Source organism: Grus americana, chromosome 36 (assembly GCF_028858705.1).
Source record: "Grus americana isolate bGruAme1 chromosome 36, bGruAme1.mat, whole genome shotgun sequence".
NCBI lineage: Eukaryota > Metazoa > Chordata > Aves > Gruiformes > Gruidae > Grus > Grus americana.
The window spans coordinates 78,061-96,535 of NC_072887.1; the positions used below are offsets into that span (position 1 = coordinate 78,061).

Sequence of the window (18,475 nt, forward strand, 5' to 3'; positions counted from 1 at the left end):
CTTCGTTAGTTTACATTATTACGCAAGCATCTACAATGACCAAGCTCAACCCTTACAAGCCCATCCTTCTAAAACATCCATTACACCCTCTTGCGTGCCCACCTGGTCCTCCTCAACACTGCTCACTTAGAGTGACACCCCACACCCTTCGGCTTCAAAACCAACGCTGCTACTAGTGTTAACATGACTACCTGCAATCACAGGCAAATAGAAAACTAGCTTGCTCAACCTGGAAAGAAATACACAGCGCACGCACGCACACAGCCCAACACGCACAAAAATAGGCACCACCACAACCTTACGCTCCACCCCTCACCCAAACGCACATCCGTTCTGCCACCCGCCCGCCACAAGGGGCCACGGCCCCGATTCTTGGCCCATCTGTGGAACAGCCTCACCCTGTCCCTGAAGACAGCATCGCCGCTCCGCCTTACTCTGTAGAGTTAGCGCTCATAGGCAAAAGCCAGGGAAGATGCTTCGCTAACTGCACCGCTCCTTCGCTGTTACTTGGATACGCCACAAAAACCTCACTCGAGGGTGTCGTGCGGACACAAGACCTGAATGCAAAGCCCGAGCATTAGCCGCATCAGAGATTGGCGGAATGCGAAGAGGACACTAAATGGGACCGGTGGCATTGCGCTGCGACATCACGCCGTAAAGCGATACGTGCTCGACCGCCGTGGTGACGCTGCGAGCCTGCGGAAACATGAGGAATGGCTACCACGATGGCGGTAGGACACAAGTATGCCTGTAGCTCCTCTGGCACATGGACACACCAGACAAGGGACATGCACGAATGCACGCCAGACATACTGCAAATCTGTACCCGCGCATCCCAGAGCTGCTTTGCCAGCACGCCCATCTTGAAAAATATCGCTTCCGCTATCTGTGCCGGACTGACTCCCCGCAAACTACCCTGCCGCTACGGGGCCAGTTGGACGCTTGCGGTCTGTGTGACATCCAACTTATCACCCTGCGCTCCTTAACTTTCATGGTGGCAGGGCTCACAGTCCATCCTTGATGACTGTTCTCAGTAGCATCCTTGTCACTTAAAGGCAGCATTCCTTTAATTGCCTCATGCCACTCCGCTACCTACAAAACCAAAACACACAGCTGTTTGACACACAGTTAATGCGTGACAGAGCAGTCCTCCAGAGCTCTGCTCGGCCATTCTGCTCCCATAAACAACACACCACTGTCCAAGTCCTCCTGGACACGTGAAAATCCAGAGCGTCGTAATGACCAATCCACCCCAAAGCAACCGGCTGCTCCAAGGCCCATGGTGCAGCTCCTGGGACCTTGAGGTCCGTACTGTTGCTAAAGGCTTGTGCTGAAGTGCCTGTAAAAGCAGGACGAAAACCATCGCTGAGTGACTGGCCTACCACACAATCCAATTACAATCGGCTTGACTCCCACTCCGGGGTGGAGAGACCAGGAAGTCACTGCAGCCCTCGATGCTAGCTCTGCAAAGCACTGGAAGGCAATACACAACCAAATAGAAAGCATTGATCAACACAGGGCTATATAACACAGGACAATCTCGGAAGGCAATGCAAGACCGTCTCCGCAGGCAGGCAGTACAGAGACCGAGCCGCACCGGGCAATACCGTCTCCGCAGGCAGGCAGTACAGAGACCGAGCCGCACCGGGCAAGACCGTCTCCGCAGGCAGGCGGCACAGAGACCGAGCCGCACCGGGCAAGACCGAGACCGAGCCGCACCGGGCAATACCGTCTCCGCAGGCAGGCGGCACAGAGACCGAGCCGCACCGGGCAATACCGAGACCGAGCCGCACGGGGCGAGACCGTCTCCGCAGGCAGGCGGCACAGAGACCGAGCCGCACCGTGCAATACCGAGACCGAGCCGCACGGGGCGAGACCGTCTCCGCAGGCAGGCGGCACAGAGACCGAGCCGCACCGTGCAATACCGAGACCGAGCCGCACGGGGCGAGACCGTCTCCGCAGGCAGGCGGCACCGAGACCGAGCCGCACCGTGCAATACCGAGACCGAGCCGCACGGGGCGAGACCGTCTCCGCAGGCAGGCGGCACCGAGACCGAGCCGCACCGTGCAATACCGAGACCGAGCCGCACCGGGCGAGACCGTCTCCGCAGGCAGGCGGCACTGAGACCGAGCCGCACAGTGCAATACCGAGACCGAGCCGCACAGTGCAATACCGAGACCGAGCCGCACAGTGCAATACCGAGACCGAGCCGCACAGTGCAATACCGAGACCGAGCCGCACAGTGCGAGACCGTCTCCGCAGGCGGGCGGCACCGAGACCGTCTCCGCAGGCGGGCGGCACCGAGACCGTCTCCGCAGGCGGGCGGCACCGAGACCGTCTCCGCAGGCGGGCGGCACCGAGACCGTCTCCGCAGGCGGGCTAGACCGAGACCGTCTCCGCAGGCGGGCTAGACCGAGACCGTCTCCGCAGGCGGGCTAGACCGAGACCGTCTCCGCAGGCGGGCTAGACCGAGACCGTCTCCGCAGGCGGGCTAGACCGAGACCGTCTCCGCACCGGGCAATACCGAGACCGAGCCGCACCGGGCAATACCGTCTCCGCAGGCAGGCAGCCCAGAGACCGAGCCGCACAGTGCAATACCGTCTCTGCAGGCGGGCTAGACCGTCTCCGCAGGCGGGCGGCACCAAGACCGAGCCGCGGCGGGCTAGACCGTCTCCGCAGGCGGGCGGCACCGAGACCGAGCCGCGGCGGGCTAGACCGTCTCCGCAGGCGGGCGGCACCGAGACCGAGCCGCACAGGGCAATACCGAGACCGAGCCGCACAGGGCAATACCGAGACCGAGCCGCACAGGGCAATACCGAGACCGAGCCGCACAGGGCAATACCGTCTCCGCAGGCAGGCAGCCCAGAGACCGAGCCGCACAGTGCAATACCGTCTCTGCAGGCAGGCAGCCCAGAGACCGAGCCGCACAGTGCAATACCGTCTCCGCAGGCAGGCAGCCCAGAGACCGAGCCGCACAACGCAATACCGAGACCGAGCCGCACAGTGCAATACCGTCTCCACAGGCAGGCAGCACAGAGACCGAGCCGCACAGTGCAATACCGTCTCCACAGGCCGGCGGCACAGAGACCGAGCCGCACAGGGCAAGACCGTCTCCGCAGGCAGGCAGTACAGAGACCGAGCCGCACCAAGCAATACAGAGACCGAGCCGCACAACACAACACCATCTCCGCAGGTAGGCAATACAGAGACCGAGCCGCAGGCAGGCGGTACAGAGACCGAGCCGCAGGCAGGCGGTACCGTCTCCGCAGGCAGGCAGTACAGAGACCGAGCCGCACCAGGCAGTACCGTCTCCGCAGGCAGGCAGTACAGAGACCGAGCCGCACCAGGCAGTACCGTCTCCGCAGGCAGGCAGTACAGAGACCGAGCCGCACCAGGCAGTACCGTCTCCGCAGGCAGGCAGTACAGAGACCGAGCCGCACCAGGCAGTACCGTCTCCGCAGGCAGGCGGTACAGAGACCGAGCCGCACCAGGCAGTACCGTCTCCGCAGGCAGGCGGTACAGAGACCGAGCCGCACAATGCAGTACAGAGACCGAGCCGCACAATGCGGTATCGTCTCCGCAGGCAGGCAGTACAGAGACCGAGCCGCACAATGCGGTATCGTCTCCGCAGGCAGGCAGTACAGAGACCGAGCCGCACAGTGCAATACCGAGACCGAGCCGCACAGTGCAATACCGTCTCCGCAGGCAGGCAGTACCGAGACTGAGCCCCACAGTGCAATACCGTCTCCACAGGCAGGCAGTACAGAGACCGAGCCGCACAATGCAATACAGAGACCGAGCCGCACAATGCAATACCATCTCCGCAGGCAGGCAGCACCGAGACCGAGCCGCACAGTGCAATACAGTCTCCGCAGGCAGGCAGCACCGAGACCGAGCCGCACAGTGCAATACAGTCTCCGCAGGCAGGCGGCACCGAGACCGAGCCGCACAGTGCAATACCGAGACCGTCTCCGCAGGCAGGCAGTACAGAGACCGAGCCGCACAGGGTTGCACAATGCAATACCGTCTCCGCAGGCAGGCAGTACAGAGACAGGGCCGCACAACGCAATACCGGGCAGCACAACGCGAGACCGTCTCCGTAGGCAGGCCAGACCAGGCCGCACAACACGAGACTGAGCCGCACAACACGAGACTATCTCTGTAGACAGGCAGTACGTAGACAGAGCTGCACAATGCAGTACAGTCTCCACTGGCAGGCAATACAAATACAGAGTGGCACAATGCAATACCCAGCCAAAGATGGGGCTGCACAAGGCAATACAACAAAGCGCGCAGCAGAACAAGATGTCTCAGATGGTGGTCAAAACCGATACAAATTGCAGCAATGCAATACAGCACCAGACCAACGGGTGTGTGAGAAGCTAGGCTTTAAGACACAAGCCCCTAAGCATGCAGGGATGAAAGACTGTATCAAACTTCAATTGAAGTGGAAGTTTCTATAGCACAGCTGTGAGTCCGGCACAGACCACCTCCACAAAGGTGACCTTGCAGAAACATCTGTAATGCAAGATACACTGGAAGCTCCGATCACGAGATGAGAAACGCTCAACGGGCCGTATTCTGAAGCGACGAGGCATTACGGACCCCGCGGATGCTCACCGAGGTGCCCGCCGAGTGTGTGGGGCGGAACCTAGAGACCTGCTGTAAGGCACCGTACGTGAGAAAAAGTACAGAGAACGCAAATGACGCCGCAATGCTGAGAGAGGCCAGAACGTTTACATCCAGCACAATGGACCTGGGACCCCTATCTGTCCCTAGACTCGAGGCAGATTAAAGAGCCATCTCTGCAACCCTGACATTAAACCCCCTGCTGGTCCCGCCCCACAGGTTTTGCCCCTTAAATTATCTTTGAAAGGGCAGGATCCAATATCCATCCTCATGGGGAACAGGTCATGTAACTGGGATGCTCCCCCATCTGCCAGGTTCCTCTTCATCGCTCGCGAGACAGAGCGTCGCCGGTCATCGACGTGGCGCCCGGCATCAACCTCCGCTGTGACGAAGCCCTCCTTGGAAACGCCTTCCTCTCGCCCGTCCCTTTTCCTCGGCCGCTCGGAGTCAGATTCTTCGGTCTGCCGTGCCGAGGCCTCGCCGCCACCTGTAAAACTCAAACAACCGGATATGATTTTAGCTACGTCTGTAATATGAAAATGGCTACGTCAGCACACTGGTCATCGCTCGCCTCGCTTAAGTTTGCTCTTGTGCGGATACCCTGCTCGCACATTGATTCGCACCTAGAAAATACAATTAGAAAAGCACGAACGAGATGTAGGGATGAAACCTAAGAAAAGAAGTCAGGGCAAACGTAACGCTCGGTGGAGCTGCGGGCAGCACCCGGCTTGGCGCCGCAAGAGATGTCCGCTCAGAAACATCTACGACACAATGCACGCCAAACAGATCTATGCTTTAAGCTATAACTGCAAGATAATAAGGGCTTGATGAGCACAATCCCAGTGAGTGCAGATATTCAAGACTCATGAGATCTAATAAGGTACCTGCTGATCACCAAAAGCAGCAGAAGCATCGAGACCCGAGGGAGGTATGGCGTAGAGCATAAGACAGACAACGCAACCTACACCACACAGCCGCACGCAGGCTGGAACTGCCCCGCCCAGCACAGTCTAGCACAGTGCTGACGAGTAACCCGCTCCCTTTGTCTACCCAAAGGCGACTGCTCCCAGATAGCCCTCTCCCATACGCTAACTTTAAAAGCCATGCCCTGCAACTCCCAAACTCATCCTGACCTACCATGTTACGGCGCTCCGCTCCCCTGCCGCTCTTCGGTGCGCATCTAGCCTGTCCGCATCTGAAAGACACCAGATTATTAAAACAAGCCACCCAGAGGCCGACCGAGAGCCAAACAATACCAGACTGGGCATATCAACATACTAACCACACACTCTTAATGCTATTCCACCTAACCCTGACTCGACACCCCTGGGCACAGCAGCTCCACGCCCAACACAGAGACCAACGCTACACAGAACTCTACAAGTGACATGACTCAAGGATGAGAGAAAACTCTCAGCAAGATGAATGACTCCTGGACCGGAGAGGCTGCCGAACAAGACGACCTACAGGGCGCGACACCCAGATGAGAACACTCTATGGCAACTCCAGAAGAGAATTGACTGTAATGGCCCATTATAAGAAGTTACTGTCAAAACCGAGATGATGGAAGCTGTAAGAAGCCTGTCTTCAAGACCTAAGAAGGTAAGGATGTAGGGAGGAAGACCCAGTCCCTGAAAATGGACGGCCGGAGAGCAGAGCTCCCGACACAGCCCGGTATTGTGCTGCAAAAAGAGGACCCGCCGGAAACTTCCGATACACAAGACCGATCCACACTGTACGCTTGCTAGGCAAGAAAAGAAGCGCCCCATTAGCATTATGCCGATGAACGCAGGCATTCGAGAGCCTAGGGATGGTGTCCGAGAAGCACGCCGTGCCCCTTGAGCACAAAGATGGCATTGAGGCCATTGAGGAAGGGCTAAGACACACAAGACAAGACACAGAGACATAACACAGGCTGGAACTGCCCTGCCCAGCAGTCTAGCATCATGCTGACAAGTAACCCACTCCCTTTGCCCGCCCAAGGGGGACTGCTCCCAAACAACCTTCTCCCCTACACTGACCATAAAACCCCTCCCCTGCAACCCCCCAAACTGGCCCCCTCCTCAGCCCGCTCCCTCCCCGGCCACGGTCCCTCAACTTAGCTTTCAGAGGGCCGGGGATCTGGAACCATCCGCAATCAACAAGGCACACACCACACATCGGCTAACTGGGACATTCCTGCAGTAGCCAGGTTCCTCTTCATCAGCTACAATAAAAAACTCAGAACAAACAACCAAACAGTGCCATCAGTCACCATCGCACGAGCCAACGCCAACCTCTCCCACAACACACACCCCCCCCCCCCAGAAGCACTGTGGCTCTCCACTCACTCAGTCCAGAGACGCCCGCTGCGGCTGTCATCCCTCGTGGCACCTAAGACGCAAAGAGATGCAAAATTACTCCTATGTTTCTGAGAAGTTACCGTGCCCTCAATCGCCCTCGCTGTTCCTCCAGCTCACCTCAAATGGGCATCCGGTTCTAAAGGGGTGGCCACACAGCGCCTGCAAAACCAGAGGGAAATGCTCAAACTAGGTGCCATATAGTGCTGTGCTTTTAGACACTGACAATCGCCTCGCCTTCTCAGACCGCTCGTCGGCACGCGGCTTCACCCCTCCGATGCTCCCTGCGGCACCTGCAAAAAACAAAGCAAAAGGCACATGCTGAGACGGTGCCCAAAACTGCCACCCACACCGATTCCTACCTCCCCCTTCTTTACATCAGCCGCTTGCGCACCTGGCCTCGGTCATTTTGGGCTGCCATGCTTGCACCCCACCTAGAAAACACAAACAAAGGACACCTGTATCTTAAACAGCAATGCAACACCTGAAAAATAACTGCTGTACTTTAGCCTGCTAGTTGCTGCTCACCTGGCCCGAGTCACCTCCCATGTCCATATCCAGCTTGGTGCCTTCAAAATAACAACCACACACAAATCTGAATGGAGTCATATAGCCACCAACCACATCTTCCCTCTGACATCACCGGCCAACCCACCTTCCTCCTACAGCGCTCTGCTCCCTTCCTCTGCCGCTCTTTGGGGTGCATCTTCTCCCTCTGCATCTGAAAGAAATCCCCAAATTATTAAACAAGTCAGCCAGATGCTGAGTGAGAGCCAGACAATTCCAGACTGGCCATATTGACACACTAACCATACACTTACTGCTATTCCACCTAACCCTGACTCGACACCCCTGGACAGAGCAGCTCCACGCCCAAGACACACACACCACCAACGCTACACAGAACGCAACAAACATGACTCGCAAATGAGACAAAACTCTCAGCGAGAAGAAGGACTCCCGGACCAGAGACATTGCCAAACAAGACGATCTACAGGGCGCAACACCCAGGCAAAGAAGCTCTATGGCAACCCCAGAAAAGAACTGACCGCAATGGCCCATTATAAGAAGTTACCATCAAAACCAGGGTGAGGGATGCAGCAAGAAGCCTGTCTCCAAGACCTATGAACCTAAGGAGGCAGGGAAGAAGCCCCAGTCCCTGAAGAGGGATGGCTGGAGAGCAGAGCTCCCGGCACAGCCTGGGAAGAGGCTGCAAGAAGAGGACCCACCGGAAGCTTCCGAGATGTAAGACCGATCCACACCGTAAGCTTGCTAGGCAAGCAAAGCAGTGCCCCATTGGCACTACACCGATGAATACAGGCATTCGAGAGCCTAGGGATGGTGCCCGAGAAGCACGCCGTGCCCCTTGAGAGCAAAGAGGGCATTGAGAGCCAAGCAAGGGCAAAGACAGACAACAAGACACACAAACATAACACAGGCTAGAACTGCCCTGCCCAGTCTAGCATCGTGCTGACGAGCAACCCGCTCCCTGCCCAAATGGGACTCCTCCCAGACAGCCCCCTCCCCTACGCTAACCATAAAACCCCTCCTCTGCAACCCCCAAACTTGCCCCCTCCTCAGCCCATTCCCTTCCCAGCCATGGTCCCTCAACTTAGCTTGCAGAGGGCCAGGGATCTCGAACCATCCGCAACAAACAATGTGCGCATCACACATCAGCTCACTGGGACGTTCCGGCAGTCGCCCGGTGCCTCATCATCTACAGTAAAAAAACACTAAAGCAGTGCCGTCAGTCAGCATTGCACCAGCCGACACCAACCTTGCCCACAACACCCCCCTCCTCAAAACAGAGGTGTCTTTCCACTCACCTGCTTGGTCCAGAGATGGACACAGCAGCTGTCCTCACTTGTGGCACCTAAGAGGCCAAGAGACACAAAATTACTCCTACATTTCTGAGAAGTCACCGCTCCCACAATTGCCCTCGACCGTTCTTCCAGCTCACCTCAAATGGGCATCCGGTTCCAAAGGTGGCCGCACAGCACCTACAAAACCAGAGGGAAACGCTCAAACAAGTCACCGTATAACGCTGACTATTAGACACCGACAACCGCCTCACCTTCTCGGACCACTCGTCGGCACACGGCTTCGCCCCTCCGAGGCTCCCTGCGGCACCTGCCAAAAGAACAGAGCAAAAGGCACATGCTGAGACGCTGCCCAAAACTGCCACCGGCACCGATTCTCATCTCCCCCTCCTTTACCTCAGCCGCTTGCTCACCTGGCCTCTGTCATATTGGGCTGCCATCCTTGCGCCCCGCCTAGGAAACATAAACAAAGGCTACCTGAATCTTAACCAGCTATGCAACACCAGAAAAATAACAGCCACGCTTCAGCCCGCTAATCACTGCTCACCTGGCCTGAGTCACCTCCCATGTCCATATCCAGCTTCACACCTTCAAAATAAGAAAGACACCACACAAATCTTAATGGAGTCATATAGCCACCAGCCACATCTTCCCTCCGACACCACCGGCCAACCCACCTTCTTACAGGGTGCTCTGCTCCCCTCCCCTGCTGCTCTCTGCTGTGCAACTTGTCTTTCTGCATGACAAAAACCCCAAAATAATTAAACAAGTCACCCAGATGCTGAGTGAGAGCCAAACAATTCCACACTAGCCATATCGACACACTAACCATGTGCTCTATTGTATTCCACCCAACCCTGACTCGACAACCCTGGGCAGAGCAGCTCCACACCCAAGACACACACACGGACCAAGACTACACAGAACTCTACAAATGATGTGACTCAAAGATGAGAGAAAACTCTCAGCAAGAAGAAGGACTCCCAGACCAGAGAGGCTGCCGAGCAAGGCGACCTACAGGGCATGACGCCCAGGTGAGGAAGCTCTACGGCAACCCCAGAAAAGAATGGACTGTGACAGCCCATTGGAAGAAGTTACGGTCAAAACTGAGGTGAGGGATGCGGCAAGAAGCCTCTCTTCAAGACCTAAGAACATAAGGATGCAGGGAAGAAGCCTCGGTCCCTGAGAATGGACGGCTGGAGAGCAGCGCTCCCGACGCAGCCTAGGACTAGGCTGCAAAAAGAGGACCCGCCGGAAGGTTCCGAGATGCAAGAACGATCCACGCCGTAAGCTTGCGAGGCAAGCAAAGAAGCACCTAACTGGCACTACGCCGATGACTACGGGCATTTGAGAGCCTAGGGATGGCACTCGAGAAGCACACCGTACCCCTTGAGCGCAACGAGGCCGTTGAGACCCGAGGAAGGGCTAAGACACACAGGACAAGACACACAAATATAATACAGGCTGGAACTGCCCTGCCCAGTCTAGCATCATGCTGACGAGCAACCCGCTCCCTTTGCCTGCCCAAGGGGGACTGCTCCCAGACAGCCCCCTCCCCTACGCTAACCTTAAATGCTTCCAAGAACAAGAGAACATAACTGCCATGACCGGTACTAGAGCAAGCCTCATCATCCACTTATGGAAAAAGGTAAAACTATAAAATAGAAAAAGCTTGTGTGTCAGGACCACACTAAAAGACAGACCCCCTGGCTGGAGATTGTTATGAGCACAGGTGATACGCATCCTCTTCACCGTGAAATTCCAGGGAATACGGTCGCTTGAGCCTGCGCTGGAAATAAGTGCCTAGTCCGTGTCTCTAAGTAACTGTGACATCCAGATGGACAGTGAAGGGATAGATGCAAAAATTAAGCCAGGGAATGCAGAAGGTACAGGGAAGCAGAGGCCTCAGAGTTCAGGAGGGTATATTTTAACCTACCCCATGCTTCACAAGATGAGACTCTTCTGACATTCAGCTCTGCTTATGGCCATACTGAGGGCCAGATAGCTTACACCGCACGTCTCGGGATCGTCATACCTCCGGTCAGCTGCGATGAGACCGAGCTAGAATAGACCTCAGTGGCACCCAAATCCAGCTCTAAAACTTACGTGAGAATGGGTGATGAGCCCTCCTCTTTCACAACTGTCCCTTGGTCCCAAAACTTTAGAAACTCCTTCTCTTCTCCTGAACTCTGAGAAGGAACCCCACTCCTTCCCGACAACTCTTTCCTTGTATTTGCACCCCCAAACCCCCCCCCGTGTCGGCTGCTCCTCAAAGCCTTACCCTGCATTCTGCAGGCAACTCTTACCTTCTGTCTTCCTGCAAGCTATGGGCCCGCAAAATAAACAAAGTCCCAATGCTTATAATGTACAAGAAGCCTGCAGCGAGCCGCAAAGGTTCTAAGAACAACGCGGTACTCTGTGGGTGATCGGGAAAAGCGGCGAGCTGTCCCGTAGCCTGAAAGATGCTATACCTTACATCCCTGCTGCTTTCTTGAGAAATGCTAAAACTCCGTGAACAAATATGTACAAGATGCTCACCCTAACCCCTGCTAGATAATCTCATTGTTGGTCCTATTAAGAGAAATACTACTGGCAACTTACATAGCTTACAGGAAAACCGGAGAAAAACTCAAGGTTCCATCTTCTGTAAAGTCAGGGATTCCAGTAAAGTGCAATGGACCTAGAAGAAAGAAATACATGTTATTAAATGGTCTTACAAACCTCTGAATGCTCAATATAAAAATACTGACCTGAAAAAAATAATAAATGAAAAAAAAAACCCACCCAAAACTGCATAAAGCATACTTTCTATTAAATACACTGCTTAACCTTGACTGGTCCCAAAGCTCTTATCTCAGATGCATCTACCCAAAAAGCCAAACTGATGCTAAAGCTGCCATTGACTGAAGGCACAGCAGAGCTCTACCACCACAGAAGCCTGGAAGCAGATTGAGCTCCCCAGCAGAGGCCTGCGGTTCATATACCCCGGGCCCTGCCCACCATCCTTCCCACCAGCCCCTGGGAAAGGGGAGGGGCCGACCACCACAAGGCTTAAAAGCGGCCAGAGGAGCAGCTGTGGATTTTTCTCACCTGTCTTGAGTTTATGGTGTGCTAAGTGCTGAATAGAGAAAGCGGCTCTTGTTTTACTGTGACTCCATCTATCGTATCGGTGATGTGACCGGGTACATAATTAGATTTGATTTTTCTGTGCTGTATATGGAAAAAGATGGATGGTATACTAAATCTTGTAGGAAAGTAGTTAATTAAATGCAATGACAATATTGTTGTTGAAAATTATGTTTGTTAGTTTGCTATAAAAACCCCAAAATGCTCCAGGCTTACGCATTGTTTTGAGCGAGACCACACGTACTGCCTGACTTCTGCTGGAAATATGTTCTGGATAAGACCAAATGACAAAGCCGGAATAGATCCTGTGAGAATCCCTTCTGAAAAATATCTCTGGCTGAAGAGTAAATTACCTACTGTAAATTGTCAACTAACCTCGACAGTCTCTCTGACTGACTCCCTTAACAGAACTAGATGAGTCCGAAAGGAGAGAAAGTGCCAGAAAAACCATAGAAAATTAAAAATATGCATCAGAAACTCTACCAAACACCCTTATGAACAGGCAAGTAGCTAGAACGAAAAAAACCTGCAAAGCACAACAACAAACACCATGGGAGATGTATCAGTAAAAATAGATGAAGGCTGTCCCCATCTCTGAAAAACTCAAGAGCAAACCTGAGCTGAAGACCAGACGCCCCTGGCTTGCTCGCTGGCGGGGCAGGATGAGGCGCAGAAAAGGCCTCGATGCCTTGCGAGCATCGCTCGGCGATAATTAACGCGCTGCTGTAGTATGGATGCTGTTTTCGGTGCGAATCCGAAACGTAGCCCCGTACTGGCTACCGTGAAGGAAACTAACTCTATACCATCCAAAACCGACACACGCAGAAACAAAATTTTAAAACTTGTGGTATGGTACAGGAAATGCAGGAGAAAAATTAAAAATGGAACCGAAAACTAGATAAAGACTTAAACAGAAAATTTGGAGAGCGATGGAGTATGGGAAAGACAAGAAAACAATAAAAAAAACCAGACGTCAAACATAAAAGTTGTCAGAGAAAGTAAACATAACAAGGGATGGCATTAAGCCAGGCAAGAAAAAAATTTTAAAATGAGGATATGGTAAAAAATAGATGCTGACAAGAAAATATGATTTAAGAAGCGACAGGGTACATGACAGATGGCAATAAATTAAAAAATATGGATGGGGAGCTTGATAAAAGTAAATGTGGGATGAAAATGGAAAAAGCAATGGTGTTCAGAACAGATGGGGAAAAAAATTAAAAGCAAAGACAGCGAATGGGTTAAAGTAGACATACAAAGAAAATTTAAAAAGCAAAAGCATTAGGGAAAGACACGAAAAAAATTAAAAATAAGGGTAGGGTGATAGAGACACACAGAGGAAGCAAATGATAAAAGCAGAGGCATTAAGGAAAGAAAAGGAAAAGTTACAAAATAAGAATAGGGAGAAAAAGACAGAGAGAAGTAGGAAGCGATGAGGTATAGGGCAGACGGGTACTTAGTCCCGCCTCGCCAAAAGCATAGATCTGGCATTTAGAGTCCTCTATTTTGAGGAGGAGAACTCCAACTACCCGGATGGGTCGATGAGCCTGGACCGCTCGCTCTCCTCCCCAAGCTCGGACGCCTCTTTGGTAAGACTTGCACCTCTGACTACGTCGGGTGTTACCCCGGGAAAGTATCGTTAACAAAAGTGCTGAACTATTAACTTGAACTCGATTTTTGCAGTAAGTGTACTTATCAACTGCAATTCCAAACTCGTTATGTCTGCCGCCGCAATAAATGACCAATCTTTTTCAACTTTGCGATACTGTCTCGGTGAAAGTCCTTGGTGAGGCTCTGACAGACAAACGTTGACTCTGATAAGTGGCTACACACATAACGCTTTAGACATAAACTGTTGACCGAGTCTGGGACTAAGACTGGACCTAGCCGCACCTCGGCTCCTCTCTGAGAAGGAGTTTAGAAAGCGAGGGGGTCCTTTCTGAACCCGGGGATTCAACGGGAGGGCGTCCCTCAGCCACGCGTCACGCTCGCACCCCTTCACGCGACACCGTCAGCCGCCAGAGGATTTATGTCGGAGCGCTTTGAGGAATTTGTTGTCCGTGGCAGAGAGAAGGTGCCCGGCCAGCAGAAAATACATAAATATTCACATTAATAATAATATTTCATTAATGAATATATTTCTCTTAATATTCCTATTTATCTTGATATTTACATTAATAATCATATTTACGTTAATAGTCGCCTCCTGTCTATGTATTTGTTGATGTCCGCACACACGTGTCCTCCAACCTTGCAGTTTTCCTCCCACGATCGCAAAAGCGGCTCTGGGGATATTCAAAAAAGTGTGGGGATTCTTTTCTCCCTCAAATTCCACATCTTTGTGTCATAATATTGACACAAACACACCCTGTCTGGGCAGAGACTTTGAGTATCTGGAGATATGGACCAATACAGATCAAGTTCAAGGAGAACTTTGCACAGGTGTTACCAGGAAGTTGGTTTTGTCGATCGTGACGTGGGTTTTTTTCTGCTCTGAAACCTTCTTCCAACCAGAAAATCATAGAAGATCACAAGTGGGAAGGAACCCATAAGGATCATCGAGTCTGATTCTCCAAGAGCTGTGGAGAAGACACCAGAGATGAGCGGAAATTCCCTGTGGAAATCCTTAGAGCGGAGCGTGGAGATCCAGATCGACAACAAAACCCAGGATGTCACCTTGCACAATCCCAGGTAATGCCTTGAGGAGGGGACAGGGGGTTAGAAGACCACTTGCTGGAGGGGGAACCCCCAGGATTCAGGCAGAAGGTCCAAGTTGCACCATCTCCCAGTGGTCAGACCTCCTCCTGGTGGTTTGACCGCCTCCCATTGGTCAAACCTTGGTGGTTGGACCACATCCCTTGTAAGCCCAAGCGCTCTCCCCATCCCATTCCCTCCTCACGTGCACTCTCCTTCCAGGAGCTATTGCTTCAGTGGCTTCAGCTCGACGCCACCCAGCCCCAGGATCCCACCAGGCATCACGGACAGTTGCCAATTCACCAACTCGGTGATGCATTTTCGGGGGTGCGTGGGGGTCCTGATGTACGAAGCAGACACCTTCACGTTGGCTATCCTCTTCTCCAATCCCTTTGACTACAATATTTTCTATGTGGAGCTTGCCATGGAGATCTCCCTGCACAAAGCCCACCGTGGCAACTTGGAGGACATCTACAACAGGATGTATAGCGGTATACCCGCCAGCACTGACAAGGGCACCATGTTGCACCGAGTCAAGCTCGGTGTGTGCCAGGAACCTGTCATGGTCTCCACTGGCCACGTGAAGGTCACAGCCACCATGTCCAATGCTGCAAAATCAATCATCAGAGTTATCGTGGAGAATCAAGATGGTCCCACCACCTAAATCCAGAGGAAGCACCAACAGGCTTGGGCAGTATCAGCTGGAGGGATGGACATGGTCTGTATGGCTGGAAACACCAGGCAGAACCTGCTGCCCTCAGTAAATGGTTCAGTAAAGCAATTGTGCCTCGTGCTGTGTTGTCCTAAGTAGAAGAGTCTGGGATCTTCAAGGCTGGGGACCTCAAGGTTGGGGGCCTTCATGGGGTCCCCTAAGGTTGGGGTCATCGAGGTTAGGGGGGAGGGGGTCCTCCAAGTTTGGGGGTCCCCAGGAGGGCTTCAGGGAGGTCTTCAATGTTGAGGGTCCCTAAGGTCGAGGTCTCCAAGGTTTGGGACTCCAAGGTCAGGGGTCCCTAAGGTTGGGCTCCTCAAGGTGGGGGGGTGTCCAAGGTTGGGGGCCTCAAGGTTGGGGGCGTCCAAGGTTGGGTGCCTCCATGAGTGTTTCAGGGAGTCCCCAAGATTGTGTAAAAGGATATAAGAAATTTACCAGATGTGAATTACCTTAAGTTTGCTTTATTGCAGCGCTGGATGCGCAGGGGAACAGCTCCACCCAACGTGCATGCAGGTGATTACCAATGCACAGGTTATATAGAATCAAAATATACATATTCATCATTTTTCTCAGAAAAGGCAGTCCTATGATAATTATTTCTTGGAATTCATTTACATATTTTCCTCCCCATCACGCATGCTCGGTGATTTGAGTTGGTGGTCATCAGTGGTCGCACACCCGTGTTTGCTGGATGACCCTCTTCTTACGGGCATGTACAGTACCGTTGCTGTGGATGCACCTGTCCGTAACAACTTACTTCATAAGATTAATATCGCCGGGCCTATTGTCCGGTTGGGTAGGGACTGTACGTGGAACGTAGGAGCATTGTACATTGCCATGGTCAGTTAGCTTCATTACCTATTACCTTGATTACAAACTAATTATTCCAAGCTAATCATTCTGTAGTTTCTGTCTCACGGCCTCTATCCCAGGATTACATTCCCCCCTTTGGAAGTTTTCCTTCCAGGCCTTGAGTAGCTTTCTGGTTAACATAAATTTTCTTATAGCTAAGTTTCTATATTTTCTACAGTTGAGGTCCCCAAGATTGGGGGTCCCCAGGAGTGTTTCAGGAAGTCCTCAAGGTTGGAGTCTTCAAGGCTGAGGTTCCTCAAGGTCAGGGGTCCCCAAGGTCTGGGGTTCCCAAGGTTGGGGTCTTCAAAGTTGGGGATCTCCAATGTTGGGGGGTCTCCAAGGTTGGAGGTTCACATGAGTGTTTCAGGAGGTCCCCAAGGTAGGGTGTCCCCAAGGTTGGACTCTCCACAGTTGAGGTCCCTAGGCTGAGGCTTTCAAGGTTGCCCCCCCCCCACAAGGTTGGGGGGTCCTCAAGGTTGAGGGTCTCCAAGTTTAGGGGATCTCTATGAATGTTTCAGAGGGTCCCCCAGGTTGAGATCCCCAAGGCTGCGTTCCCCAAGGTTGAGGTCTCCAAGTTTGGGGGAGTCTCCAATTTTGAGGGTGCCCAGGAGTGTTTCAGGGGTTCCCTAAGGTTGGGGGTCTTCAAGGTTGGGGTTCTCAAAGTTGGGTGTTTCCAAGGTTAGGGGTCCCTATGAGTGTTTCAGGGGGTCCCTGAGATTTGGGGAGGAGGTCCCCCCACCATCAAAGACAAGAGGCACCATTAAGAGCTGCTGGGGTGACTTTATTGCCCCCCAAACCCCCCCGGGGCTCCGCAGAAGGCAGGGCCCAACCCGGCAACAGTGCAGTCAGCCGTGGCCATGGGGCAGCGGCCGCAGTGGCAGCCGAGGGCCACCGGGACGGTGACGCTGGGGTCGGTGCCGGGGGGGCAGCCCCTCAGCACCCACCGCTCGTAGCGCACCCCAAAATAGGTACAGGCTGACTGAGCCGGGGCACCCAGGGGGCTGCGGTACACCGGCTCCTGGGGTGGGGAAGGGGGAGGGTTGTCTTACCTGGGTACCCCCCAGCACCCCAAATACCCCCCCAGCAACCCAATATGCCCCAAGCACCCCCAGAACCCCTCTAGCACCCCAAATAGCACCAGCATCCAGAGACTCCCTCCCAGCACCCCAAATAGCCATGTCCCCCCATATTGCCCATGTGTGTCCCCCATGTCCCCCCACATCCCCCATGTCCCCCCTATCCCCACATCCCCCAGCCCCCCCATATCCCATGTTCCCACATCCCCCCATAGCCCCCATGTTCCCACACCTCCCAAGTCCCCCCCTAGCCCCCCCATCCCCCCGTTGTCCCCATAGCCCCCCCATGCACCCCCATGTGTCCTCATGTCCCCTATCCCCCTCCCCATGTCCCTCCACCTCCCCTTGTCGTCCCCCCCCGCTTTGTTTCCCCCATACCCGGGTGCGGCAGTACCCCCCACAAGCCGTGGTGGTCACTGCCAGGCATTGGGGACACTCGTCCTTCTCCACGGCCACTGTCACGTTGATGGGACGACACGGGGGGCGGACAGGACCCCCCACAACCATGGGGTTCCCCACAACCATGGGGTTCCCCACAGCTACGGGGGTCCCCAAGGCCATGGGGGTGCCCATCAGTGTCACCAGGACCAGCACCTGTGGGAAATGAGGCACAGCCCCATGGTGGGGTCCCCATGGCTCCCCCTGCCCCACAGCTGCCCATGGTGGGGAGCTGCCCAATGCCCCCCAGCCCCGCAGCTGCCCCATGGTGAGGGGGTCCCCAATGCCCCTCAGCCCCATGGCCCCCTCTGCCCCACAACTGCCCCACAGTGCAGGGTCTCCACGGCCCCCCCAGCCCCACATCTGCCCTCGCACACTCACCCGCACTCCCCCCATGATGCTGTGGAGCCGGTTCCTCTTGGGGGGGGGGGGGGAGTGGGGTGCGGTGGTGTCCCCCTCTTTATCCCCAACCCCACCCCCGGCTGCCCCCCACCCCAAGGCTGCAGGGGGGGGAGGGGCACAAGGCCAGACAGGGCACCAAGGCGTCTGGGCAGCGTTGCTTGGTGACACCCCCCCTTCCCCCTCCCTCCCCCTCCCCCAATGTCCTTCGTGCCCCCGCTTGTCCCTGAGTCCCGGGGGGGGGGGGGGTGGGGTGGGGTGTCCCATAATCCCCCAGGGTAGCACATGACACCCCACTCTCGGGGGGGGGGCCCTCTATTTATAGCCCTGAGGGGGATCCAGTTTCTTCCTCTACCCCCATCTTAGCGGGGGGGGCTGCCCCCCAAGTGTGGG

The 18,475-nt window shown here is 54.4% G+C and overlaps 1 protein-coding gene across 1 annotated transcript; it reads right to left on the bottom strand.

Annotated features, from left to right (window-relative positions):
* Positions 1–16,943: 16,943 nt before the first annotated feature.
* Positions 16,944–18,188, bottom strand: LOC129198841 (lutropin subunit beta-like). The gene is made up of 3 exons (XM_054808465.1): positions 18,065–18,188; positions 17,624–17,839; positions 16,944–17,187 (listed from the first exon to the last, which is right to left on the bottom strand). Exons 1-3 carry the CDS (start codon positions 18,077–18,079, stop codon positions 16,951–16,953), a joined length of 468 nt encoding a protein of 155 aa, XP_054664440.1. The 5' UTR covers positions 18,080–18,188; the 3' UTR covers positions 16,944–16,950.
* Positions 18,189–18,475: the final 287 nt, after the last annotated feature.

Coding starts and splice junctions, on each gene's coding strand:
- LOC129198841 (XM_054808465.1), bottom strand. Junction 17,188..17,623: donor GGGGGTACTGCCGCACCCGG/GTATGGGGGAAA, acceptor TCCCCACCCCAG/GAGCCGGTGTACCGCAGCCC.